At 45.4% G+C, this 26,642-nt stretch overlaps 5 protein-coding genes across 5 annotated transcripts; 4 read left to right on the forward strand and 1 right to left on the reverse strand.

Moving 5' to 3' along the window:
- Positions 1-142: 142 nt before the first annotated feature.
- Positions 143-1,669, forward strand: LOC115675783 (protein SOB FIVE-LIKE 5-like). The gene is made up of 3 exons (XM_030598545.2): positions 143-721; positions 905-991; positions 1,287-1,669. The coding sequence occupies exons 1-3, from the start codon at positions 404-406 to the stop codon at positions 1,377-1,379; spliced, it is 498 nt and encodes a 165-aa protein (XP_030454405.2). The 5' UTR covers positions 143-403; the 3' UTR covers positions 1,380-1,669.
- A 769-nt stretch (positions 1,670-2,438) lies between these two features.
- Positions 2,439-3,170, reverse strand: LOC115675784 (uncharacterized; the record flags this gene model as incomplete). The annotated part of the gene is made up of 1 exon (XM_030598546.2): positions 2,439-3,170. A coding segment is annotated over one exon (501 nt), but the record flags the coding sequence as incomplete, so codon positions are not given.
- Positions 3,171-10,848: 7,678 nt separating this feature from the next.
- LOC115667367 (uncharacterized) lies at positions 10,849-15,037 on the forward strand. Its single transcript, XM_030588957.2, is given in 4 exon segments — positions 10,849-11,288; positions 11,290-11,633; positions 13,011-13,198; positions 13,880-15,037. Coding segments are annotated over 4 exon segments (1,383 nt in total). The 5' UTR covers positions 10,849-10,950; the 3' UTR covers positions 14,393-15,037.
- A 3,198-nt stretch (positions 15,038-18,235) lies between these two features.
- LOC115675890 (protein PHLOEM PROTEIN 2-LIKE A10) lies at positions 18,236-19,794 on the forward strand. Its single transcript, XM_030598681.2, has one exon. It carries the CDS (start codon positions 18,289-18,291, stop codon positions 19,531-19,533), a length of 1,245 nt encoding a protein of 414 aa, XP_030454541.1. The 5' UTR covers positions 18,236-18,288; the 3' UTR covers positions 19,534-19,794.
- Positions 19,795-21,493: 1,699 nt separating this feature from the next.
- Positions 21,494-22,272, forward strand: LOC130139704 (uncharacterized). The gene has a single exon (XM_056317268.1). It carries the CDS (start codon positions 21,676-21,678, stop codon positions 22,021-22,023), a length of 348 nt encoding a protein of 115 aa, XP_056173243.1. The 5' UTR covers positions 21,494-21,675; the 3' UTR covers positions 22,024-22,272.
- The last annotated feature ends 4,370 nt before the right edge of the window (positions 22,273-26,642 follow it).

Here is a 26,642-nt window from a genome sequence, read left to right on the forward strand (position 1 = left end):
ACTCTCTAATAGAGAATGATTGTCTTCCACATTCTTATGCAAACTATACCGACAAAATACTATTCAATACTGATTAATATTGCTTGACGTATGCTCGCTAGACTCTTCAGAAAGGACATTGACTTCGTACCATATCGAGAAAGAGAATAATGAGGCCTCAGATTTAGTTCACTCTCAAACAGACGTTCGTGGACGAGGATGCGGAAGGACAGCCAACTGGCGATACTGTGTGGATTGCGCAGATTGGATAGTTATATATTCGAACCTGACCTAGCCTCCTCTGTTTCTATAACAGAGAAGCAACACGAACAGGGCGAGAGAGACAGAGAGAGAGAGAGAGAGAGTGAGGAAGGATTGAAGGCCATTTTGTGGCGAAGTAACTGTGGGAGAGCGCTAGAGAACGATGGCTAGTAGTAGCGGGTGCGAATCTGGTTGGACTCTATACCTGTGCGGGTCATCTTTCTCTTCCGAGAAAGACTCTGGTGGTGGCAGCAGAATCCTTGAAAGTCACAGAGTAAAAGAAGAGGAAGGAGGAGGAGAGAGCTTGTCTATGCTCTCTGACGCGTCCTCAGGACCTCCGTGTTATTATGAGAACGAGCCTTCCTTTTCCTCTTCCCCTGCTTGCGGCAAAAAGAGATCGAAGAAGCCAGAAAGTGTCGCGAGGCATCACCATTCTTGTTTTGAGGACACTGCTACTTCCGCGCAACTGAACTCTCCCAAGGCAAGTTTTAGCAAAGCGGGAGGGAAACGTATTCTTCTTTCATTTTTAAAGATCGCCTTACTAAATTCATGCAAATGACAAGAAGTCAAACTTTGTTGCTTTGCTTCGCCATTGCGTTGTTGATCTTTGCTCGACAGTCTAAAATCGTTTGGTTGTTGAGTTTTGTCTTTGATGTTTCCGCAGAAGAGCTTAATAAATCCCTTGCAAAATCAAGTGTCGGCCAACCATGTTTGGGATTCTTCAGATGGTTACTCTGTGGGCCGCGTGAAGGTAATGCCCGGTTTTCCATTGTCGCCGCTCCCAATTCTTGATCTGTGGGTCTGCTCCCTTTTTCTTTTCTTGATTTGGAGAATAATCGCCTGAAACTCATGCTCATGGATCATGTGAGCCACTAGTAAAAAACTGGGCGATCGCGTATTGTTTGCACTTGGTAACTTGACGAATTGAAGCTTATTGCGCGCCTCATCCACACACTCGCATGGCTATATTACACTGGCGTAAATATGAACTGTTTAAACTGTATGTCACTTGGGCTTGATGATTGCTCTGTTATCGATTCTCTCAGGGAAAGCACCGTGATTTCCTGGAGTCCTCTGAGGACGCGAGAGTGAGACATCACAGGAAAGCTGCGAAAGGCCTCTCGAAGAGTTCAACTTGACATTTCAGTTCAGGAATCGGCGAAATCAAGTTAATTATACAGGAAAAATCATGTAAGCTCTATATGTTTCATGGGCTGAGATGAACTTTTTATTACAATGCATGTAGTGTTCCCTTGTTTTCGTCTGTACGTAATTACGTTGTGGTACAACTGCTGTTGTTACCAAAGCAAAAGGGAGAAGAAAAAAAGGAACTGTTATTGCAGATTTCGCAGAGGCGAAGCATGGTGTGATCCGAAGAGGGCACTGAAATTCTGTTGGAACCGTGGTTTCTCTTCATCTTTCTGTGGATCGCACAATCATTTCTCCCCCTTTCATTTACTGGTACATAGAATGAAAGGAAGGATGTCTCGCATCTTCCTAAGGATGTCTCGCATCTTCCTGTCACCCCTTGGGGAACATCCTCAGATGTCGAGCATGTACATGATGAGACACAGCACAGTCAATTCCATTTCTAAGATTAGTTTTCTGTAATAACTTTATGCTTATTTTATCGAGAGTAATATACTGGCGTCTAATTCTGAGAGCGATGGAATTAATTTTGATTACAACGTCGCTGTTAAGAATTGACTAAATTGGCTTTGGCATTAATTTTTGTGTGCAAAGATAAAGAGAGAGATGTGACTATCCAGAAACAGATTAAAAGAAAGCGATAAAGATAAACGTCATGCTCGCATACTAACCATCCATCCGACCAGAGTAACTCATGCGTATCCGCAGGTTCTCCCGACTGGTTTCGCTCCTGAATTCGCCAGATGAGCTTGCAGTGAATACGCACGAACGCACAAGGCCAGATGACCAGATGTGAAGAGAATCTGAATTCTAAGCATTAATCAGAAAAGGCTCTCTTCTGAGCTTTTACTCAAGAATGATCTTGAGGTTTTAACGGACGCTTCTTTGGGCACTGTCCGAAAAGCAGCGTGAATCATGAGAAGGGCACCGTGCAATCCGAATCGATTCTAATTGAGATGAATTCATGCTGAATCGAAGCAAATAGGGAAATTTTAACCTGACGGATGGACCTACCACGAGAGAAGCACAGAGTTGCAATTTCCGAGAGATTTACAGTAAGCATACACACCTTTTTCTTAAGATTGAAAGAAAAGTAGGGACCTTTGTACACTGACACCAAGACGAGAATCATCAAATTCAAATCGAACACACTGCCTCTCAAAGACCCACTTCGGAACAGTTGGGCAGATCAAAGATGAAACAAGAAAGTCATCTGTTTTTCTTTTCGTTTTCTGGTTCTTCCCATGATCGTGATTCTTGATGAATTGCGATGCATCTCCTCAATGCACGTAATTCCTGTTTCCGACAGCGTAGCTTCTGCTTCTCGGAAACAGCAGATCATCCTTCTTCACGGCATCGTCTTCCCCGAACTCGCAAGGCTCCTCCTCGTCGATCCGACCCATCGCGACGCTGCAGCTCTTGGGCAGCACCTTCGGCCCCCAGTCCGACGAAGGCCGCTGCTTCAGATGCCGCTGCTGCCGCCGCAGGATCGCGTCCACGTCGATCTTGTCCCCGAAGCTCCTCGCGGAGGCGGCCCGCACCAGCTCCCCGAGGTCGTCGGCCTCGCCGGACGCCCTCGACGAGCTCACGCTGAAGCTCCGGGGCATGGCGGAGAACTGCCCGGTCGGGCACCCGACGCTGCCGTACCCGACTCTGTCCGCGTAGTTCAGGCCCCGCACGTACAGGTCCCGCGCCTTGGTCAGGGCCCTGAGGGGGATCGTGATGATCCTCACGAACCGGTTGTGGCCGTGCGTCTTGGTCTTCATGGTCGCAGCTCCTCGTTACACCGAGAAAGATCACAGCTCAGGATCAAGAATTGGAGGGAGAAACGACGGCAACCGCTCGAAACAGAGGTAAACACTCGAACTTGGGCAGCGAAGATGAGCGAAGAGATGATGTTAGCGGGACGGAGACTACCGAGTGTGGTGGTGGGGGGGGGAGACGACGGGTTTGGACTTCGGAGAGCAGACGTTTACTGGAGGAACCATGGACGGAGAGAGCGCGGATTATATACAGGATGGTGGCTGGTCGCGCTTGGCAAGCGATCGGTGAGGACTGCGGCTTTGTTGACCGTGGAATGGTCGACCTTTCCGACTGGCTTCGTGTCCCCGTTCTCATCCGGATGATGTCACTTGGCTGACTCGCTCGTTGGACTCTTGATTGTTCAAAAAGCTTTGGTCCACGTTGAAAAGCGGGCGGGCGGGGGGACGAGATTCCGATCCACCGGGGGCATCCGATTCACACGGTGAGAAGCGGGACGAGACGCTTTCCTTAATGCCCCATTATCGGACTGAGCCCAAAAAAAAAAAGTCGTAACGCGTGCGTGAATTGATGACTCGTTGTCCTGATTTACTCATTTTATCTTTGTCCCACACGAAGAGGAATGATAGTTTATAAACTATAAAAACAGATGGACATAAGTATGACTCATCATCCATAAAGATTGTCAAGTTCTCCAATAACGTCTCCCCGTTTTTTTCTTGTGATTCTAATAAGGACTCTTTAGATACATGGAATTTACTGTTTCGGATGAATCGAGCTCTGAAATTGAATATCGAGAGCTCTCTTTGTGCAAGGAACGATTGTAGGTGCATTCTCTGGAAAAATTTGTGGATGGACTCGCACAACCCATGAGGGTGAATGCGGCCGAACATGCCAAGACCCCTAGCTTGTTTAGGAACCCTCGAGCACTCGCGCTCTCGATCTGAAGCCAAGTACGAGTCGGAATATTTTTTTGAATTTTTATTTTTTTCCTTTTTTTCCACTTTTTTTTTTGGTTGTCTTCCTCCTTCCTCTGGCCGGTCGCCGGTCCGGCGACCGGCCAGAGGCCAGAGGCCGGCGAGCTCGACCTCGCCGGCCACTGGCGAGGGCGGCCTCGCCCGGCGAGGGCGAGCCTCGCCTTGGTCGGGCGAGGCTCGAGCCCTCGCCGGAGGCCGCGGCGAGGGCGAGCCTCGCCATGGTCGGGCGAGGTCGAGCCTCGCCCGACCAAGGCAAGGCTCGAGCCCTCGCCGGAGGCCGCGGCGAGGGCGAGCCTCGCCATGGTCGGGCGAGGCCCGACCTCGCCGGATCTGGCGAGGTCGAGCCTCGACCTCGCCAGATCCGGCGAGGTCGAGCCTCGCCCGACCAAGGCAAGGCTCGAGCCCTCGCCGGAGGCCGCGGCGAGGGCGAGCCTCGCCTTGGTCGGGCGAGGGCTCGAGCCTCGCCCGACCAAGGCGAGGCTCGCCCTCGCAGCGGCCTCCGGCGAGGGTTCGAGCCTCGCCCGACCAAGGCGAGGCTCGCCCTACTCGGCCTCTAGCCTCTGGCCGATCGCCGGTCGCCGGACCGGCGACCGGCCAGAGGAAGGAGGAAGACAACCAAAAAAAAAAAGTGGAAAAAAAAAGTGGAAAAAAACGGAAAAAAAATAAAAATTCAAAAAAATATTTAAAAAATATTAAAGTTGTCCACGTCGGCGCCACGTCAGCGCCGGTGACCGGCCGCCGGCCGGCAGGCGTCCACGTAGGCAAATTCCGGTCTAAATTGGCCGGACGACTAAACGCAGACAAAAATAAAAGGTTTAGGGACTGAATTGGCACCAATTTAAAAGGTTTAGGACTTAATTGGCACCAAAAAAAGGTTTAGGACTAATTGGCACCAATGCAAAGGTTTAGGACCGAATTGGCAAGACCAAAAAAGGTTTAGGACTAAATTGGCACTAATGCAAAAGGTTTAGGACTTTTTTGGCACTTTTCCCCTCAAACTTGATAAGCTATCTCGCGAGCTCAGATCTCTTTGGCCTGGGACGTGGGTGCGCTTATCACCGAATGCAAGGAATTATTGGCTCGATATTCTGATCTTCAATAAGCCTACTTAAATAGAGAGTTCAATAAATCAGCAAATTGGGTTGATAAAATCCATGGATGTAAGGCCCTGCTGCACGATCGGGTGTCTAGTCCTCTCCAAGTCCTATGGGATCTTGTATGTTCCGAAATCCCTTTGAATTTTAACCGGGTTTTTTCCTTAAAGAAATGAAACGGACTCTTTTGAAAGAAAAAGAAAAGAAGACGAGCTATTCGCTACGCCACTCTTCGATCAGCAACGCTCGCGGATACACTTGTTTTGCCCTGCGAATCCATCGAATCAAACGGAAGGTCGACGGGGAACAGCCGTCGTGTTCGGAACAGAGTGGACGGGAGGGACTGGGGAGTGCCGGCGGGATCGCATGATTGAACAAGGAACGAGGGACGTCGACGTGCCGCGAGGTTCAACGTGACCGCGAATGCGTGGGGACACAGAGAATTCCACTAAGGCGACTGTGACTCCGTTGCCGTCGCCGTCGTTTGCGAGAAGCTTCGTCATGTGATTTTGACATGAACAGGAACAGCGATGTTGTCGCGATCGGGACTGCTGCTGCTCTAGTCCAATCTATAAATCCTGAAGAGGCTAGTGGCACCAGCGTGAGAGATGGCGTGCAGAACTTTCCACCTGCTGAGGAACCCAACCTGCCTTTGAGCTTGGGCTATCCTTTTTGTCTTTTTCTCGGGCTTGCTTGTCACTTCTTTGGATTGCAAGATTGACTTTCGTTGGATCAGATGAGGGGAGTGGAAAACGAAACCTTGGAATAGATTCAGCAACATGAATTGGAATGATGTAATGCCACTTCTGTTCCAATGTTCGCCGTTACGTGTGTCCATTTTGACTAGGAATGGATTTCGGATGGAAACAAGTTAGAATGTAATTTGGGTTCGGACCACTCTGGACTCCCGGAAGGTCGTAGTCCAATTTCGAACCGTGGGACGGGCTCCGGTTTCATTAAAATACCATGGAATTTGGGATGGGTTTGGGGATTCACGTTTGGCGGGCATGAAAAATTGGAACTTGACCAGCTAAAATTGGAACTACCGTGATTTTCTAAAAGAGTCTTCAACCATATCGATGGTTACTATGTAGAGAAAGAATAACACAAGAAAAAGAAAAGGGTGGATTCAAAAGAACAGCTTGAGTTTTCTGAAATAGATCAACTTGCACCTCCTAACAAAATCCAAAACTCAATAGACTCGTTTACCCCGCTATCTTCAAACAGAAAACCGCAAAAAAAAAAAACCACCCACCACCACCCAACCAATCCGATGTCCACAATATCCAAACCCAAAATCAGCCGCAAATGTCTGACGTCGCCCACCACTAGGGCCGTGGTGAGGCCGGCGCCGCCCCCCCTCCCTCCCGCGGATGCATGAGCTCGAAAAAGGTCTAGTCATTTTAGAAATGACGGACCTTTTTAGAAATGATGATGTGAATTGGTATGTGAATATAACAGTGGCGATAAACAAATAAATGAACGAACCGGAGGAAGTGGATTGAAGTCCTTGTCACCCTCCCTACGAATAATCTAGGTCGGTTGCCTACCCTCGTCCCACTAAATTCGATTTTATCAAAGCCCATCATTTGCTCTGCGATCCATGCTGCATAACTTTTTGTTCTCAAAATGCTTCTATACCTGTGGAATGGCCAAAGGAAAAAGAAGCAAATCGCTTCGGTGGACCCCAAGTCGGCGGTGGATGTCCATCTTATTCTTAATCATGTCATCTAATTTAAGGTTTCAGTGACCCTTATCTTCATATCACCAACAGAGGATCGCAATCATTTGTTATCCTTTTGGACAAATAAGGAGGGAAATCCCCACTTTGTCTGCAGGACGAGGCACGTTTCGAGATCAGTGGTGGGGGTGGCTCCGAAAGGGGGACTCGGCTTTGGACACAATGTTGCTCATTCGTCAATTATCTCGAACCTCTTCTTAATCAATTCCCTACATAATGCGCACGACCACTATATCGTGACAGACATGAAGTAATACGTCTTGATGTCGTCGAGATCAATATTCTCGGTATGCCGCGTGGGACGGCCGGCCAGTGATGACTGGACCGCCACGTTAGCGATTTTCTATGAAAATTAACCGAAATGACTCATTGAAATTTCACGCAAAAATTTAGGACTTAATTGATAGAATTGAAAAACTTATGACCGAATTGGTACGCGTACGGTAGGTTTAAGGCTCATTGGGTAATTTCCCCGTACTTGTGTTATTCTCTATCACTCAACCCTCGTACACTCAACTCTTGAGCTCAACTAGACTTCGTGCTTATTGAAAACAAAGAGCTCAATCCGACTACCGAAAGCAAATTTTCGATTTAAATCTCGAACTTGAGCTCAAACTTACATCTTTGTGTCCCAATTCAAAGAGTTCTGGGATAAGTGCACTTGGAGTACTAAAGTTTGTCAAAAAAGTGTAATTGAATCCTAAAATTTTTAAAAAGTGCAATCAAATCATAAAACCTGTTAGACTTATTGAATGAGTTTTTAAGTAACTCCCAAGTAGGTCGTATGGACCTCCTCAAAGCCGGAACTCACAGGCTTGGTTAAGCACTTGATCTAGCCAAACGAGGAAGTGAGCTTGGCCCGCCAACATGGGTATTACATTTTTGTATCATTTTATTCTAATTTTTTTTTGCTAAGAAGTAGCAAATAGAAAACAAATTTTGGAAAATAAATACAAGCAAAAGTTGCCTTATATAGACTTAAAAAAAAAGGGAAATAGTATAAATAAGTAGAGAAACGCTTATAATGTGTGGATTTCAAAGGATGCAAGTTTTTGCCGGAACTAGCTAAGGCCGGGGTTCATGCCCTAAAATTTGTCCGTGCCGGTTCACTCTCCGACATAAGTTAAGGCTGAGCTTTCCTTACCAACGAGCCTAAGCAGGCCCTTTGATGGCTATGACAAAAAAAAAGTTTTCGGGATAATATCGCCAATAAAATGTTTTGTGATCGAAAAAAAAGTTATAAAAAGTAAAATTTCCCTTTTGCTTCCTAAACACTTGCATCTTTTCCAATCAACTTCTTGAATTCTCGTATATGCCTGATCCAGCTTGTGACCTTTCATAACTTATGGAAATCAAGCCATTCACCTTCAAAATTTGATAAATTGGAGTTGACTATCGGAGCCGACAATGGTTTTGACATACGTGGAAAACACGAGTACGGTATTTGTGTCGAGCAATTTCATTACTCAAAATATATCACGGTCTTCATTTTCGGATCTTTTTTTGCCCGTGCATTAGCTGATAGGCTACAGTGGCCAAAATATTATTTATTCGTGAGACCTTGGTCGGCTCCAAAAATATATCAACTTCATTTTTCGGATCGGAAGCTGGAGAGATTAGAAAAGTTATGCAAATTCAGGGACATGATTGGTTAAATAAAAAGTTCATAGACAATATTATTACAAAAAAAAAAAGTGCGAGTTCAGAGATTAAAAGTGGAATTTAAAGGGAAAAAAGGCCAAAAGGAAATTCTAATAACAATAACGTGAAATGAAAATATAATAATGCTGGGGCCTTTTTCTTGAGTTAATTTTTAGTCTTGGTGAATATAAATTCAAAACATAATAAAACAGTCGAGTTTAAAATTATGGTATTCAATAACAATAACGTGAAATGAAAATACAGTAATGATTTCGGATGACTAAGACAGTACACGATACATTCAAAGCATGACGTACTAGCATACTATAGTATTTATAATTTGATTAGACATAGCTACACCGCGTCGGTCGTCTCGGACCCACATGAAAGCACCACTTAATGGCAGTTGCGCTCTTTGTGCGCCAAAAAATTCATCCCGTAGTTTGGTAAAACTGTTTGCACGTGATTCTTTCATCTCGAACAAAACCTGACGCCTCTCCCTCGAGGACCTAATTCGGGTACATTGACGTTCGAACCGACCGTGTGTTCTCTTGTTGGATTGGTTTAGTGAAGAATGTAAGAGTTTCTGAACTTGCCAATTGTCTATTTATGGAAGATTTACAAGATGTGATTTTATGAATTCATGTATTTACAGTTTTGATCCAAATGAGATACACAGATTCAAACAAGTATGATCTCCACTAGCTACTTTAAGTGGATCCGATGACTCGTAAAACTTTTCTAAAGTCGGACTGTCTTGAGATGGAGATTAATGGAATTCAGAGGTTGATGGGAGGTCCCATTTATTGGCCGAGAGGAATGGCCTGTGTATTACGAAATCATACTTTTGTCGAATCTCTATTAGGAGAAAATATTAAGTGGTTTGTTACAGCCCGCCACATCAGCCGTTGATGTGTTGTATATTTTTTTTTCATACCCATTTAAAAATTGACACGCGTCTTGAATTAAATTAAAAAAAAGTGATGTGGAATTTCTTGTCTTGTTTCGTCTTGTTCGTTTGTCCACGTTTACCCCCTTGACTTCGGACGAGTCGCCATGGCCGGGATGCTTGCAATTCTCCAGATCTGGCCATCCATGGCTGTCGACGTAGCTCATCCCGGGATGTTGCTACCTGTCCAGATTTGGGCCCCGTTTGGTTCAGCTTTGGGAAGGGGCTTTCGGCCTCGAAAACCCCTTCCCAAAATGTTGAACCGTTTGGTTCAGCTTTCCGAACTCGGAAAGCCGAAAGCCAGCATTTGAAATGCCATTGGAATGTTGAAAGCCCAAAGCTGTCCGGGGACCATAGCTTTGGGCTTCAGATTTGTGGAATCAAGCCTATTTTTCTTTCCAAATTACCCTCACTCAAATTTCAATTTTCCGATTTTGTCCTGTCACTGTTCATCTTCTTCACGTGGCCGGCGAGGTTGGCCGGCGAAGGGCCGGCAAGGGCGGATCTGGCCGGCGACGGGCCGGCGAGGTCGCCTGACCCAGGCGACGGAGGTAAAACTGAAGATGCAAATCCAAATCTAAAGGAGCACGACTCAAATGTAGGTCTAGATGAGCGATGGCGGAGGGGTGGGTAGGCCTGACGCGCGGGACCTGTGAAAGCTCAAGCGGACCACGAGCAACACCGAAAGGGTTGGCTCGGCTTGGACACGAAGGTTGCCGCACAGACAACTCCACGCTGAGGGCGAAGGTGAGGGCAATTGCATCGGAGTACAAAAACTGCTGCCATGGCCGAACTATCAGTTTTTATGTTTTTATTTAGCTCCACACTAGCAAAAACTTGTCTAATTTTTAGCAATTGTGAGATAAAAATGCCCAAAACATCACGGCTGATTTGGCGATAAGAAACCACCGAACATTTCCTCTTTTTATCACCTCGAGCTTTAGCAATAGAAAGCAAATCATGAAATTTTCTCAAAGTTCGTGTTCCAACTTGCCCATCGGAATCTAAACTCCTCGCTGTGAAATTATCATCTCATCATTTGTTTTGATTTTCTCCACAAAAAAAGAAAAGAAAAAGAGAAGAACAATTTCGTTAACTGTAAAATCCATTTCTCGAGGTAAACGTTTGTTAATACAACAAGCTCCGACATTGACTTCGGTACCCAACGCCCCGTTCCCCCCACGTGGCGGTGCCCCATAAGCCTAGCCATCGCGAGCTCACGTGGTCCCGCCAGCACCCGGTTCCGCCCCCCGAACACCTCCGCGCACCTTTCAAACTTGCGATCTCTCTCTCAGACACTGCGAATCCAAAATCCAAAAATCTCAAAAAGGGCCCCCAAAAAAAAAAAAAAAACGTAACGGAACAGTGGAAACAGGAGACAGGGACAGAGGGAGAAAAATGGCGTGGCTCGCTCGCTCCCTCGCCGACTCTCTCCGCCTCGACGGCGGCGGCGGCGGCGACGACGCCGAAGCCGATGACGAGGAAGGAGACGACGAGGAAGAGGAAGGAGAGGAGGAGGAGGAGGAGGAGGAAGCGGCAGGGAACGACGTCGCGCCCGCTTCCCCAACCGCCGGGCCCAACCGTCGCCTCTCCCCGCGGGATCAGGGGCCGATCGCCGGCGAGGCCGGGATCGCGCCGCCCGAAGGTGCGACGCCGCGCGGCGTCAAGGAAGACCTCACCGAGCTCAAGCAGACGTTCACGCGCCAGCTCTGGGGCGTGGCCAATTTCCTGGGCCCCGCAACCCCCGCCCCCGTCGCCGCCGTCGAGCCCGCCGGCCGACGACGAGTGGAGCCGGTTGGAGCCCTCCGATCCGTCCGATCGCGGCGGCGGAGGACGGCGGGAGCGATCGAGGGGCGCGGTGTCCGGATCGAGAGGCGACGTGGCCGAGATGGCCCCGAAACTGGACGCGGTCGAGTCGGGGAGCGAAATTGGAGAGGGAGACGAGGATTCTGGGGAAGAGGAGTGTGGTTATGATGATGCGGTTGGGGTTACGGACGAGGTCTTGGCGTTCGCGAGGAATATCTCGATGCATCCTGAGACTTGGCTTGATTTTCCTCTTGATTCGGAAGACGATTTAGACGGTACGTCGATCTTGAATTTTTCTAATCGATTACGCGTTTTCGATCAGTAATAATTTTTAATCATTGCACATGTACCGATTCTTCCCATTGTGATGAATGGAGCCATTAGTCAAATTCTAGGTTCTTTGTCGCCTAAATTTTCAGCTGGGAAAGTATATATGCGGAAGGTTAAGTAGAAACGTTCCATTGTGTACAGTAATCACCGGATAAGCCGAGTGGAAATGTTGAAGTTTATGCAATACGGCTGAAATGTATGATCTAAGCAGGAATGTCGACGATTTTTCCGACTGCAAGAAACATTTTACTTAGGTTCTTCAGGGCCACCTACCTGTTAGAAATGGCCTTCAAGGGCAGTTGTCTGATGGTCCAAATGAACCAATCAACTCTTAACTTAATGTGCTTTGGTGGAGTTGCCCAGTTATTTGGAAATGATCGGCCATGACAAATCATGATAGCTTGGAACACTTCTCTTGCACTTATAAGTCAGAACAAAACTGATCTGATCACTGGGGTTTTCTGCGGTGTCCCTTCGTGATGTTATTACAAAAGACTTTGAGGTGCTCACGAATTGGATTTGAATGGAATAAAAGGTCAATGAAGCGCCTGGCCGTCTTTCTTTTGCCTCCAGTTCTTACTTTGTTGGTTAGATAGCAAGACTGGTTTCTTTGGTTAGACCAGTATTCGTTGAGATTTAAAGAAATAGCCCCAGAAGGATCATTCCTGCCCTGCCTACCCGCTTTCTAAGCTTTCGTTTAGGTTGCCTACCAGATTGGAGACTGTCTAGCTTGTCCTTATCAATAGTGATCCCAGAGGCTTTTCCTTTTGTCCTTTTATTAAGATAGGTCTTCGCCGAGGTATTGATTTGGAGCCTACCTTATTCTCATTTGCTTAAATGGTTTCTCAGCTCTGCTTGATATAGCAGACAGGGAAGGCAATTAGTCACTAGACATAACCTAAGAGCATTACAAATGAGGACCTTCATAGCTATGGTCCTCTGTGCAATGAAGCTAAGATTTCCTTATCTTTTTTAATGGAATCACATTCGGGAGTCAGTATAAATTGCAATAGACTGAGTGTTTCTCTTTTATGGATATGCCCTCTATGTTCACTTGTAGTAGAGTGGATAGTGATGTATACTGTTACTATTGCAGAATCAAATGTACTTGATTTACTTATAAGGTTTTTATCTGCCAAATACCTCATTTTGACAACTGGATGCTGTTCTTGGAAGCACTGAAGAAAACGTCGAAACTCATAATCCTGGGTTCTCTGCTGAGTTATAACTATATTTTCGTACATTTACCTGTATTTATAATACATAAACTTTATTCTTATCTCACAACGAACGCTTTGGTAAAGTTTTTATCTCCTGTTTAGATTTCGAGATGTCAGTTGCCCAGCGAGAGCATGCTTTGGCTATTGAAGAATTAGCTCCTCGGTTGCGTGCTCTGAGGATTGAATTTTGTCCGTGTCATATGACCGAAAGTTATTTTTGGAAAGTCTACTTCGTTCTTCTGCATTCAAGACTGGACAAACATGATGCGGAAATCTTGTCGTCAACCCAGGTTAGCTCCATTTATTTTTCATGTCATTCCTAAGAAAAAAGCTGAGTTTGTTTTATATGTCTTTACAATTGAAATGATGTTTTAGACTTCACAATGTTTATCATAATTATTATTGTCTTATAAACTTATGATCACTTCCTTGCAAAACCTTGAAGCAATGGAGGTTCTAGTTTTTTTTTATAACATCTGATATTTCAAATAGTTTGACAATGGGTATAAGATGATACGTGGTCTTAGATACGCAATGAGAAAGGTGCACTCAAAGATTATTAAATCACCTTCTTCGTCTTTTCAAATTCTCATGGAATTATGACAATGAATCGCTGTTTGTTTATGTAACCTGGTGGTTTCCGCATTATCTTCTAAAGTAATAATTAAGGGAATTTTTGTCTGTGACTTTTTGGGATCGCTGTTGTCCCTTTGTTGAATCATTTTTGAAATTGGACTAATCATTTTACTTTTGGTTTGTCTAATCAGCTGTATAATTGCATCAAAGTAACTTTTTAATTGATATTGTTACCTTTTATTTAATTGACTGATATAATGGCTAAGTTTACTCTGAAGTACTATTTAGGATGATGTTTCTGTTAGTATCACCCGAATGTTATCTGGATTATCTGGCCTCTCTATGAAAGTAATTCCTTGACAAACCTTTCCATTGGTGCAACCTATCACTTGCAGATTGTGGAGGCGAGGAAAATGTGGATGCAGGAATTACAGAAGCAGACAAACACAGAAAATGACTGGTATGGAAGGCGAATTTATCATATGAAAGAAAGCTCAGACATGCTGCGGGAAGATATCCTTCCTGGTTCACCCGGTTACATGCATTCCGCAAGCCTGGCATATAGGACTAATGATTTCGAACCATCAAAATCCTCCGTATCAAGATTTAGTGACACTGAAAAGTGTCCTAGTATAAGTTCGGGGACACATGTCACTTGTGAATCGGTAGCTGAAGAAAATGCAGTGCAGAGTAAGGATAAGGATTTGCTGTTCGGTGGATCTTCTAAAATGCCTGTTCAAGATTTTGATGATGGTGATGATGATGATTGGCCAGAGGAGGAAGATTCAGATCTCCTTGGCTACAATGCAGGTGTTATTACTGTGGGAATCGAAGAGGATATATCTTTTAGTGATCTCGAGGATGATGAGGATGTCTGTATGCCCATTAAGTCCAAGCCAGTTTCATGACCAAGGGTTAAAAGAAGCGACCGCGTTATAATTTTGGAATACTGATTGGAGTGATTGATCCATTATTCGAGCATCGGAAGTATTCTTAAACGTGGTTTCTGCATCAGCCTCTACCGTCCTCGCTTCCTTCTCACCATGTGTTCATGTTATTTTCTATCTGGTGACTTAAAAGGTGTCTGAAGGACAATCTTTTCGTGGTGAATTCAATTGGTGGTTTCGCCTGAACCAACTGCCATGCTTTCATGCTTATGGACTACAATTCTTCACCGGGTCAAGTCTGCAATTGGAGCATGCTGAACATCTGTTCTTCCTTCGACCAGTGTACTGAGCTTATTTGCATCGGGGTGAGAAGCTGTACAGGACAATGTCTTCGGAATTGCTTTTTCTACTTGAAAGAACACCATTCAATTGGAGATCACATACTTCTTTGATTTTTTTGGATTATTAAAACTGAAACAATTTGCAGAGGACTTTGGAACCTCATCCTCCTAAAAACTGGTAGGCAGAAGGTTCTACTTGTCTCGCATGGTTGGTTTGAGCAACAATGTGCATTGAATTTGGAAAATTCGTTTGCTTCATGTGATTGCTATTGTAACATAATGGACCATACAAGGAATGACAAGAATTTAAATTCGTTTGCTTCAATTGGTATGTCCTGCCCTTCCTTCATTTCTTTGGAAAAGAAAGGCCTCATTGTTTCATCTCCTCTTGGGAAGAGATGCGTCTTTTTTTTTGTGTTGATCTTTTGCCACTTCTACTGACCACTTGTCTTCAATTGTTGGACTCGAATTCAATGAACGACACGATAGAATGAATAATGAATGCTAAGAATGATAAGCTATGAAGAAGTGGTACCACAGAATAGCAAGGGGAATGAGGGTGTTAGGGCATCATGTTTGGAACGTGCATTTTGTCCCTTCCCATGCTGTAAATTGTAGTTTTGGCCTTTTCCCCTCTTTTGAGTGTGAATTGAATAGTGAAATGCACGATTATAATGTGTCTAGCTGCACCGTTGTTGTATCTTTTGGGATTGAAGTAGGCCCAATTCCCTAAAAAAACTTTAGCCTTTGTCCCAATTATATTCCAAACTTTTTTTTGTCTCATAAAAAACCCCAAACTTTCACTTTTGTCCCAAATCTACCCCATAAACTTTTCGTCTAATTTTTTAATTTTATTTTTCCTTTTTTCTTTTCTTTTCTTTTTTCTTTCCTTTTCTTTTTTTTTTTGTTTCACCTTCAACCTCTGGCCGGTCGCCGGTCCGGCAACCGGCCAGAGGTGGGACCGACCTCGCCAATAGCCGACGGGGCCGAGCCTCGCCGACCACGGCGAGGCTCGGCCCCGCCGGCTATTAGGCGTGGTCGGCCTCGCCCAACGCCGGCGAGGCTCAGCGAGGGCTCGGCCCCGCCGCAACGGGCGAGGTCGGCCTCGCCCAGTGCTGGCGAGGTTCGGCCTCGGCCGACCTCGCCAATAGCCGGCGGCCGAGCCTCGCCGTGGGGGCGAGGCTCGGCCCGCCGGCTATTGGCGAGGTCGACCCAGCCCGGAAGCGGCGAGGTTCGGCCTCGGCCAACCTCGCTAATATGGCCGGGGCCAAGCCTCGTAGTGGTGGCGAGGCTCGGCCTCGCCGACTATTGGCGAGGTCGACCTCGCCAGACATGGCGAGGTCGGCCTCGCCCGAACAACGGCGAGGTTCGGCCTCGGTCGACCTCGTCGTTCTTTGGCGAGGCCGACCTCGCGCCGATTCTGCCTAAGCAGGCCGAGCCCTCACCCGAATCCTGTCCTCGCCGTGGTGGCGAGGCTCGGCCCCCGCCGGCCGCTATGCGAGGCTCGGCCTCGCCGCTGGTTCTTCTGGGGCGAGGCCGACCGGCCGGTTGCCGGCGGGGCCAACCTCGCTTAATGGCCGGCGGCCGAGCCTCGCCAGTGGTCGGCGAGGCTCGCCCCCGCCGGCTATTGGCGAGGTCGGCTCGCCCAACGCCGGCGAGGCCGAGCCTCACCCGGCGGCCAAGCCCTCGCCAGATCTGGCGAGGCTCGACCCCGCGGCAACCGCGGCGAGGTCGGCCTCGCCCGGTGGCAGCGAGGTTCGGCCTCGCCCGGTTGCCAGGCGGGGCCGAGCCTACGGTGAGGCTCGGCCCCGCCGGCTATTGGCGAGGTCGGCCTCGCCAGAGGCCGGCGGGGCCGACCTCGCCGGCCAGAGGTTGAAGGTGAAACAAAAAAAAAAAGAAAAGGAAAGGAAAAAGAAAAGAAAAGAAAAAATAAAAAAAATTCAAAAAAATAAAAAATAATATTAAAAAATTGGACGAAAAGTTAATGGGGAAGATTTGGAATAAAAGTGAAAGTTTGGGGTTTTTTATGAGACAAAAAAAAGTTTGGGGTATAATTGGGACAAAGGCTAAAGTTGAGGGTTTTTTAGGGAATTGGGCCGATTGAAGTAAGGAAAAGTGATGTCAGAGGTTACAACTTTCGAGAAACAGTATGTTTAATAAAAAAAATAGTTGCTACTATCATAAGCCAAGTCCACATGGCCGTGGACAAAAGCTTAAGTAACGCCAACATGGTGAGATGAGAAGCGGCACTTCTTACGGAGGCATGAGCTGACTACACAAATGTATTGCTAAAATGTACAGTAAAGTAGAGGGTCTTTCCATTTGAATAATATTGCAATCTTAAAATTCCAGTGAATAGAAGAAGATCTAAGTTTATATTGCTCCTCCAGCGTGCATGCGCCATGCCGAAGCAAACCAATTAAGTATCTTAGGGCACATTTATTTCGCGAAAAGTCAAACGATTGCTTCATTGCTTACAAAAGCAAAAATTGAAAAGATTTTCATCATCGATTAAGATGTTTAGGTATAGATTGTTGTTAATGATCAAAACGTTTCTCGTTAGCTAATTTTTCAAAGAGATACAAACACTAATCTTTAGAAAAAGTTATTTTCTGATCGTTGACTTTTCGAGAAACAAAGTTCCATCAAGAAGTGATTGCCCTCCACTGTGCCAAAGATCTTGTGTTCTAAATGTAATAAAGAAACACGTTCTTGATTGAGTTCCTCTATGGCATCCATCTATATCTTAAATTGATCTGAGAAACAACGTGTATAAAAACGCAATGAAAACTCAAAACAAGTCGGCTTCATTCCCAAAAACATCGAGTAAAACTAACAGTATCTTACAAACTAAATTTTGCAAAATTAGTCGTTGCATCCCAAGCCCAATTTTGGTGGAATGAGTTCTTCTCCTCCAATGGGCCGAGGCCCAAAAGAGCCGTCGCCAACCATCCAAGACGAAGACTTCCAAGTAAGAGTCGTCTTCTTTTTAAAAAAAAAAAAACAGAAAAAGAAAATCCCAAATTTTCCGGGAAATCGAGGGTTCACGAGCCCCTCTAGCCAATCAGCTCCCGCCACTCCATATTTTTTCCTCTTTTATTAATTTCCAAAAAAAATCTGCACCAATCACACGGACCAAAATTTCCTTGTTCCTTGGTCAACTCGCAGAAAATCTCCCTTCCCCGTCCCGTCCCGTCCCTTCGTCTCTCTCTCTCGCCTGCAACTTCCGCCGCCGCCGCGTCATCTCCAGCTCCCGCCGCAGCAGGTTCGTCTCTCGACTCACCACGCCTCCTCCTCTCCACGCTGCTTCGGTTCCTTCTTGAAGGGTTTCGCGTTAAACTTTGCCGTAATTCCCTAGTGATTCCGTAGCTTGAGGATTACCCATTTTGCACGAACTCGTCAGCGGTGTAGGATTGGGAAAGAAAATTCAAAAGGTTCCCGCTTTCTTCTGATCCTCCGAACCCTGCTGAACACCCGCCTCCCCCCCTGTGATTCGCGTCCTTTTGCCTGATTCACTCGGGACCCATTTTGTTTTTTTGGGGTTGGCTCCAAGAGGTCGGGGGCCCTTTGTGATTCATGGATCTGGGGCTTGTGAAGAGGTGCTTGAATTTCACTCGGAGGAGGAGGAAGGTGCTGGTTCTGTTGGCTCTATGTGGGGTGTCTAGTTATGGCGCGTACAGAGTGTATCGGATGCCCTCGGTGGCTAGGAAGAGGAAGAGAGTGATGAAGCTGTTGGGTGCCGTTGTCTCGATGGCCGAGATGGTCTCGGAGTCGGCGGAGACCGCCGGGGTCGTCTCGAGGGACCTGAGGCAGTTCCTGCGGTCTGATTCTGACCAGATGCCCAATAGTTTGAGGCAAATCGCCAAGATCGCCAAATCGGACGAGTTCTGCGAGGGCGTGAGCAAGGTCACGGAGGCCTTGACCGTCGGAATGTTGCGGGGGTATAAGGGCGGTGAGGGAAATGGAGAGAGATCGGAAGGGAATCCGGATTTTTCCGACAGGGTTATGGATAGGTTCTTCTCGACCTCAGGGTCTGGTTTTGCTTCGGTTGTTGTTGGAAGTTTTGCTAGGAACTTGGTTATGGGGTTTTATGCTGCTAGCTCTACAGATCGTAGTCAAAATGGAGATGGTTCGTCGAATGAATCGAGATGGGTGAATGTCGCCTCCAACGACAAGTGCAAGGAGCTCATGGCTAATTGCATCCAAAAGTTCGTCAGCACAGCAGTCGAGGTGTATCTTGACAAGACGATGAATATCAACATGTATGATGAGCTCTTCTCTGGGTTGACAAACCCGAGTCATCAAGATAAAGTGAGGGATATTCTGGTTACGGTTTGTAATGGTGCTGTTGAAACATTGGTGAAAACATCCCATGAAGTATTGACAAGCACAAACTCGTCTTCACCATCTGGTGCTTCCGTTGGTCAACAAAGAGAATGGCCTAACATGAAAGCCGATAAGGTCTTTGATAGAGAAGTTATTTCAAACCTCCAGGCAGAGAGAATATCCTCTGATGGAATTCAAAGTAGTGAATGGTTTTCCAGAGCTTCGTCTACATTGGCTGTGCCCAGTAATAGGAAGTTTGTGCTTGATGTGACGGGTAGAGTGACTCTCGAAACGATAAGGTCTGTCCTCGCATTTCTGTTATGGAGGCTGTTTGATGGTATTAGACATGGCGTTGATATAGTTCACGAGAAGGTTGTAGACAGGGGACTCCAAGTCATTAGATTCTTTGGAACAAAGTCTTATGTCATCGTTACTGTATGTCTCGCTTTGTATTTGCATGTTCTTGGTGGAAGTAGAGTTCTTGTACCTGCTTAGATTAATGCTTCTTATATGTATCGAGACACCGTCGAAGCATCAAGTAGTAGGACCTCGCATTGTTTTGTATACACCCTGAAAACATGCGGTGTCGCACTGGTCTGGATCCTCCTGAAATATATGGAAGAGTGTCTTAATATCAAACTGGAATGGCTGTGCTCTATTCTTTGACAAATCTGTTGTCTTTCTTCTGCTTATTGCATCTGTGCCAATCGGGTAGATGCTGTACAATTTTAATGTATATATTCCTGCTTATCGTTCTGGCATTGCAGCGTCGCTTAGATGTAGAATTCCGATTAATGACTTCTGATTTGATTGCTTGCTGTTGATAGCTCGATGGACTTTGTTTAAAGTAAAATAGGTGAGTTTATATCAACTTTGAACTGTCCCTAAAACAGGTCTGCGCCGAATCTATAGGTGATGCTATGGAGGGTGGAGGTGAATATTCTATGTTTTGGTGTGAAAATAGTCTAACTTTGCTGGGGACAGAAAAACCACATACACCACTCAAGAATTGGATCGCTCTGTGTTGTTTTCTATTGACTGAGGAAAGGATGTGTGTCCACACAAAAACGGGTAGTTGGAGTTAAGAAGGTTCTGTGGCAGAACCTGGCAATAACAGTCAATTGGCCCCTCTTCGGGAGTGGCTTTGCAATTGTGGATTAAGCTTCCTCTGGAGCTACTAATCGGCCCGAAAATCAGAGTTTCGTTGACTGCCGATTGTCTTAGAATTTCATGGTTAATTATCCGGTGGGAGATTAACCAGGAAAACTTCACCTGATATCTGTGTCCTGGCGAAAATGCTGAATGAGTTGGTTCCACAAGGTAGGTACGCACGTATGCATGTGCGTGTGTATGTGCACTGTACTGGTTCATTGAGGACATATCTGACGTAAGAAGGGTAAGGATAAAGCCTAGGCATGTCCCTTGGGCTCTGTGTGTGTGCAACCGTGATTTGCGGTGGGGAAAAGAGCAAGAGTCGACGGTGCAAATAGCTGGGACACCTTGTGCGAAGCCTAGGTATTTGTGGTGGATTTAGCTTTCGTCGACAACAGACTTTAAATCAGCCCTGATGGCGAAGTTGACCCGGAAGATAACTTATGAAATGAGGATCGCTCAGGGAAGGCGGTTCGTGCAGGACATTGCAACATCGGAGAAGGCTACAGAGGGTTGCAACGACCCCGGATCGAAGGAACTTCCAAGCTCGCCGGGGACAGATATCGGAAGTTCGTGGCTCGAGCTCCACGAGCAACTATCCATCTCCGGAGGAATGGCTGCTGAAGCTTCACCAGTCTAAGAATAGAATCAATCAATTCATACCCATTGATTTCTTTTCTTACCGCTGCCTCCGAAAGCGAATGCTTAACCAACGCGATTGGGAAGTGTTACCGCTCTAAAGATGGCCTTCCACATCAATAATTATCTTTTTATCCCGAAGAAAAAAGAAGTTTTGTCCTCAATTATCAGGAACGATTATAGCCCTTGGTGGGATTACCTACATGTTCGAAAAAATTACATCTAGTTTAACGTAATACGCGAAGGTTCTTCCTGATGAATTTCTTTCCCCACATCTTCCAATTCCCAGCGATGCATCAGTATTATGCTCGATTAGGTAAGGATGTAGAAAAAAATATAACAAAAAAAAAATCGTTTGAACATTTGATTATGTTTTATTCTCCAGATTTAAAGTTGGACAAGGGTAGTATCAAACGGCATGCACATGATATGATCATTAGAAAAAATAGTAGCATCAAGCGTAGACGATGGACACAGCCAATACTATGCGTACATAATTCAAAACCAAAGATCGAATTATGCTGTCATGTGACGAGCCGATTCAGATAATGTTCAAATTTTTTTCTTTGACTTCGGCTCGCATGCTTTATGGTAGTACCAAATCTCATAAAGTGCTTTATGACACATTATATTAAAAACATAACTATGCTGTGGCCATTATTGACATGTGTGAAGTGACCATGGTTATAGGCTTCTTAACCCTAAAAATATAGAGCCACCCCTCTCTCTCTCTCTCTCTCTAATATCTGAGTGTTTGAAAGATCTATCAAACTCTCCAAAACCCTTCCTTAATCGAGTGCTTGCTTGAAAGATCGATCAACCTCTCCAAACGCCTCCTCCTCAGATATGGTTGCCACAACCTCGACAAACTGCACCAGCTTCTTCAACTTCCGGTCGGGCTCCGACGTGCCGAGGGTCCGCAGCCAAGCCGGCTCGCCGGGGTGCGGAAGGGTCGACGGCGTGGCCATGTGGCTCTTCAACGGGGTCGCCTCCGCCTTCTTCACGTCCCTGGAGCGGTGCTCCTGCATCCGCATCGCGACCGTGGAGGACACGGACGACGGGAACGACCTGCCCCTCATCCACAACGACGGGAACCTCCGGCGGGACGGCGGCTCCACGTCCTCGCGGAGGAGGAGGAGGAACGCCGGCGGGAAAGGTAAGATGAAGAACGGATCGTCGTTTCTTGAGGACTAGCGGATGTCAAGCAAACGGTCCAAGACGGTATTGTTTGTGAGCAGGAAAACCTAAATAATCTCTTAGTCATCATCAATTATGAGAGGTTTGTGAAAGGGTGGTGGTTGTTTGTGCTTAAACAACTCTCGGGTGGATCCAGATCAGTGGTGAACGAAGATCAGTTTTCACTACTGGGTATTTAAACATCAAATGGATATTGATAATTGTAATTTGATTTTGGGTGTTGAATGTATCCTCAGCTTTCTCAAATTCCTTTTTGCTTTTGATCTTGATCTATGTTGGTTTGGTAGGGGAATTTCCAAACGTGAATCTGAAACCTTCTGCATGAGATTAAGTCTAAAAATCCGAGTACCATTCCAATTCAATTAGCAGACCAGCAGCCGCAAGACGGTTTTGCGTCGGCCAACTCGAGTGGCAACTCTCTCACTGCTAGCTACAATCTCTTTGCTCCATACCGAGTAGATTCCCGAATATTTAAAATGGACCGTCGAATGAAATCGATGCGATCGACCATTTTCCAAAGTTTATCTCTTCGAAGCACGAAGGACACGGTTATTGATGAGAGATTACTAATCATTTGGTTGTTAGTAAAACTTTCATGCACTCCAATGTAGACGAAACATTAGATCTAGGTGCTCTAAATTGGATTGGCATCCGTCCCGCAAGATCGGCCGTTATGGTCTCGTCCTATGGGGGAGAAAAACACAAGATGCAATTTTGACCAAATCAACCACTTCGGCTGCCAATTTGATCATGTTCAGTGATTAAATGATATCTTGACAGCACATAGTGGCGAGAGAGAGAGAGAGACAGAGGGAGGATCTGGCAGTGGCAGGCAATTTGCTCGGCCAATTTGATGCGTGGAACTTCCAGTCTTTTTTAAAACTCACGCGTTGGAAGAAGGCAATGATAGCGCCTTTACACTGTGCCTGCGGCATCATGGCTATGCCCCAAAAAGAAACGAGAATTTGGTGGAGAAAGTAAAACCCGGCGTTAAAGTCGCTTTAATTAAATTTAAGGAAGCTTTTCTCTGCTCGTGATATGGAATCGTGCTGTCGTTTCGGTTGTCATGAATCATGGTGTTTGTGTCGGGGGTGTGGTCCAAATTATCTTTTACTTTTGTTTTATACTATCGTTCATCGCCTAATCTCAGCTTGGACCCAAGAGGATCCGATGTCGGGTCATCTTATCTTATCATTCTGGAATGCCTTTTTTTGAATCGTACCGTAGCTCTCAACTCAGCAACGAGCAAATGAAGGGATCCACAGTGCAACACTTTTGACAGTGACTATGCAAATTTTAGGAAAAATTGTCCAAAAAATCTCAAATCTTTTATATTTTTATCAATTCAGTCATAAATCTTTTAATTGTGTCAGTTCAAACCTAAACATATTCGCGTTTTGCCATTTAAGTCCATCCGACTAATTTTAGCCGGAAATTATTAACGTGGATGTCAATCGTCCTACGTGGCACGGCCAATACTGACGTTGACAATTTTTAATGATATTTTAATATTTTAAGAATATTTTTATTAATTTTTTCTTTTATATCTCCTTTCCTTTCTTTTCTTTGTTTTTTTCACCAACTGTGGTCGGCGAGGTTGCTGGCCGACCATCGCCAATCACAGGATAGGGCGTCGCTGGCCTTTGCCGCCCACATGCGAGGGCGTTAGGCCCTTGCTTGTTGGCCGGCCAAGGCTACGATTCCCTCACCCAGGGCTAGCATGGGCTAGTGGCCGGCGATTGGGGGAAAAAACCAAGAAAAGAAAATAAAAGAAAAAAGGAAAAATAAAAGAAAATATTTAGAAAATATTATTAAAATTTGTTCACACTAGCGTCAGCCATACCACGTAAAATGATTAGTGTCCACGTTAGTGATTTCTAACCAAAATTGGCCGAATTGACTCAATTGGCAAAATGTGACAAGGCTTAGGACTCAATTGGCACAATTTTACGACAAAAAAGAAATTTGCACAATTAAAAGGTTTATGATTGAATTGATAAAAGTTTCAATAGGTTTAAGACATTCTGGACAATTTTCCCGCAGATTTTAACAGTTTATTTACTCAACTTCTCAACATCTACATAAATCCCTTTTGCTAATGGGTAATCATCTTGCTTTGGAACAACCGAAGGCCAACTGATCTGAATTTGGCATCGAGCTCAATAGGTTCAATACCGTGCGTTACGTCTTTTACAGAAAGAACCCAACCCGAGACTTGCTCATTGGGCGGGCTCGGGTCGGGCCTAATTGGGCCCAAACCTTTAGAGGCCCTGCCCAAGCCCAAACATGCGGGCCTGGCCATGTGCCCAAGCCCGCCCAAAGAAAAAACATGTAAGGGCCGGGCCCGTCACCGGGTCACCTTTTTTACTTATCGTTTTTCTAAATTTCAGCTAAAATATAAATAAATACGAACAATAATTTATGAAAAATAATGTTAGGCCTTTGTGTGAATTTTTCTTTCCTACTCTATCTATGAGTTTTTTAATAGATGTATGGACGGGCCGGGCCTCGAGGCCCTCACCCAAGCCCAGTTCGCCCACTGACCGGGCCTGCAATCTTTGTCCGGGGTCCGCCCACCCGTCGATCAGGTCTAGTTGGACCCATTTCAAGCTCATCGGACCGGTTATAAACTCGTTGGACTAATTAAACAAGTTGTCGAAAAAATCTACCATAATGACGACATAATTATACACTTGACCAATAATAATTCATGACGCCATGAATTACAGATTTAATAAGGTGGAGCTCAGTTGGTGGTCCAGTTTCTAAATCTATCGCAAATCATACTCAAAAGGGGCTGGCGCTCTTTCTCAAATAATTTGCCAGGCATAAGAATCACTCCTGAGGTATTGGAGAGGTAGCTTCGCCTTCGAAAACAACCGATATCAAGAAAATAACGAAGGGTACTTTCTGATCAACTTGTTGCAGAAAGCTCGATTTTCCGCAGAGGTCAACTTCAATGCAAAGAGTTCGTAAGATTTCAAAGAAGCAACATTGACAAAAAGAAAACCACTACATCAATGCGAAAACACTAATGTAGGATGAGATTTTTCTTACGTAATTCATAACATGCTAGTTATTATAATGGAGTACTAGGCTAAACAAAGTCATTACTCCACCTACGACTCGCCATTCTCTGAGAGGAACGATTTGTACAAAGAGACTCTGCAGTTTCTGATAGAAATGGAGTAACCGATGGATCATCCAGTAGTTCAACCACTTAAAAGGCATCCACCCAATTTTCGCCACAGCTTTTGTCCCAAGGTTGCTTCGTTTTTTTTTCTGTCTGTTGTTTCTCCGATAACCACGACGGAAGCTGTGCCATCCTTATTTGCACCGGTTGCGATGGGTAAGCCCTCGGGAATATGAGGTCACCCCCTCCTCCACACTCCGGCGAGATCGGAGCATTTGCTGTGGAGGGATTCGAACTCGCACCAATTATACGGTCGAAGCAGCGGCATCCAACCACCGGGCACCACTTCCAGTGTTCTGGTAAAGGGTCCGGGTCCAAATCATTTGGGAGAAGATGCATTAGAGGCCTGGCTTGCTTCTGAGCCGAAAATCAGGTTTGATCCCCATCGATCCGCTTTAGCTAGTAACACCTAACATTTCGAATTTCGTTAGTCATTTATGTGATTGAAGATGAGCAATATTAAGGGCTATTTCTTGTTTTTTTTTTTTTGTCGAAAGAAAGATTCCATTAACCATAATAATATCGGGAGGTACATAGAAGATATACAAGCCTAGCAAATCCCAAACAACTAAAGAACAAAACAAATACTATAACGCAAATAACAAAGTACAATTCACAGTCTGCAGCTAAAAGCACACTCTTATCCCTCAAGAACATATCTGCCACCGTATATGTTTGGTGGCCGATCACCAGATTCAATGATGAGTATACACCGAGATCTATCACTCCATTTGCAACGGCTTGCAGTGCGCGTCTAGGTTCAACGTCCTCATCGCCATCGCCGCGTAGAGACACCAACATCAATACGTTGAAAAAACACAAATCAAATACATATAAGAAACTCTCAAATCAAAACCTAAATCTAGATTGGGAGAGTAAAACCCCTAGATCTAGACCTAAATCAACATCAGGAGAGAAGAACATCCTAATCTCGGAGAGGTTGTGGAGCCACATCATGGACATCTTCCTTGATGGCTATCGACTAGATGAATGGCCGAACTGGACTCCACGTTCACCCAAGATCAGTTGCGGAAATTTTGTCACACACACAATCTCCCAAAATAGAGCGGGAGAGAAAAGAAAAGACAATCAAAGCAAAGAAATAGAAAATCAAAGGCGAAGTAGGCTCTCAGCTTTAGAAATTGAAGCTAAGAGCCTAAAGGAGAGCTTCAAAAGATTAAAGAGTTTTCGGGAGATGAAGGGGTTTGCCTTGGGAGATGAAGACGTTTTTGTGAATTTCCGTTCGTGCTTGCTAATTTCGTGTTGCTCCTGATTTTTATTTTATTCTTGTTTTCACTTTGTCAATTTAGTAAAATCATTGGCAAAACAAAAGTTTAGTATGATTTTCATGCTGAATGAGATGGTCATTTTCACATCGCCAATAAAGGAGGAAAACTGTCAAAAAAATCCTAAACCTATTGTA

This window comes from Syzygium oleosum, unplaced genomic scaffold (genome assembly GCF_021117445.2).
Source record: "Syzygium oleosum isolate NSW1041296 unplaced genomic scaffold, Sole_v2.1 Sole_v2.13, whole genome shotgun sequence".
NCBI classification, from domain to species: Eukaryota; Viridiplantae; Streptophyta; class Magnoliopsida; order Myrtales; family Myrtaceae; genus Syzygium; species Syzygium oleosum.

Coding starts and splice junctions, on each gene's coding strand:
- LOC115675783 (XM_030598545.2), top strand. CDS start 404: ATGGCTAGTAGTAGCGGGTGCGAATCTGGTTGGACTCTATACCTGTGC. Junction 722..904: donor CGCAACTGAACTCTCCCAAG/GCAAGTTTTAGC, acceptor ATGTTTCCGCAG/AAGAGCTTAATAAATCCCTT. Junction 992..1,286: donor ACTCTGTGGGCCGCGTGAAG/GTAATGCCCGGT, acceptor CGATTCTCTCAG/GGAAAGCACCGTGATTTCCT.
- LOC115675890 (XM_030598681.2), top strand. CDS start 18,289: ATGGATCTGGGGCTTGTGAAGAGGTGCTTGAATTTCACTCGGAGGAGG.
- LOC130139704 (XM_056317268.1), top strand. CDS start 21,676: ATGGTTGCCACAACCTCGACAAACTGCACCAGCTTCTTCAACTTCCGG.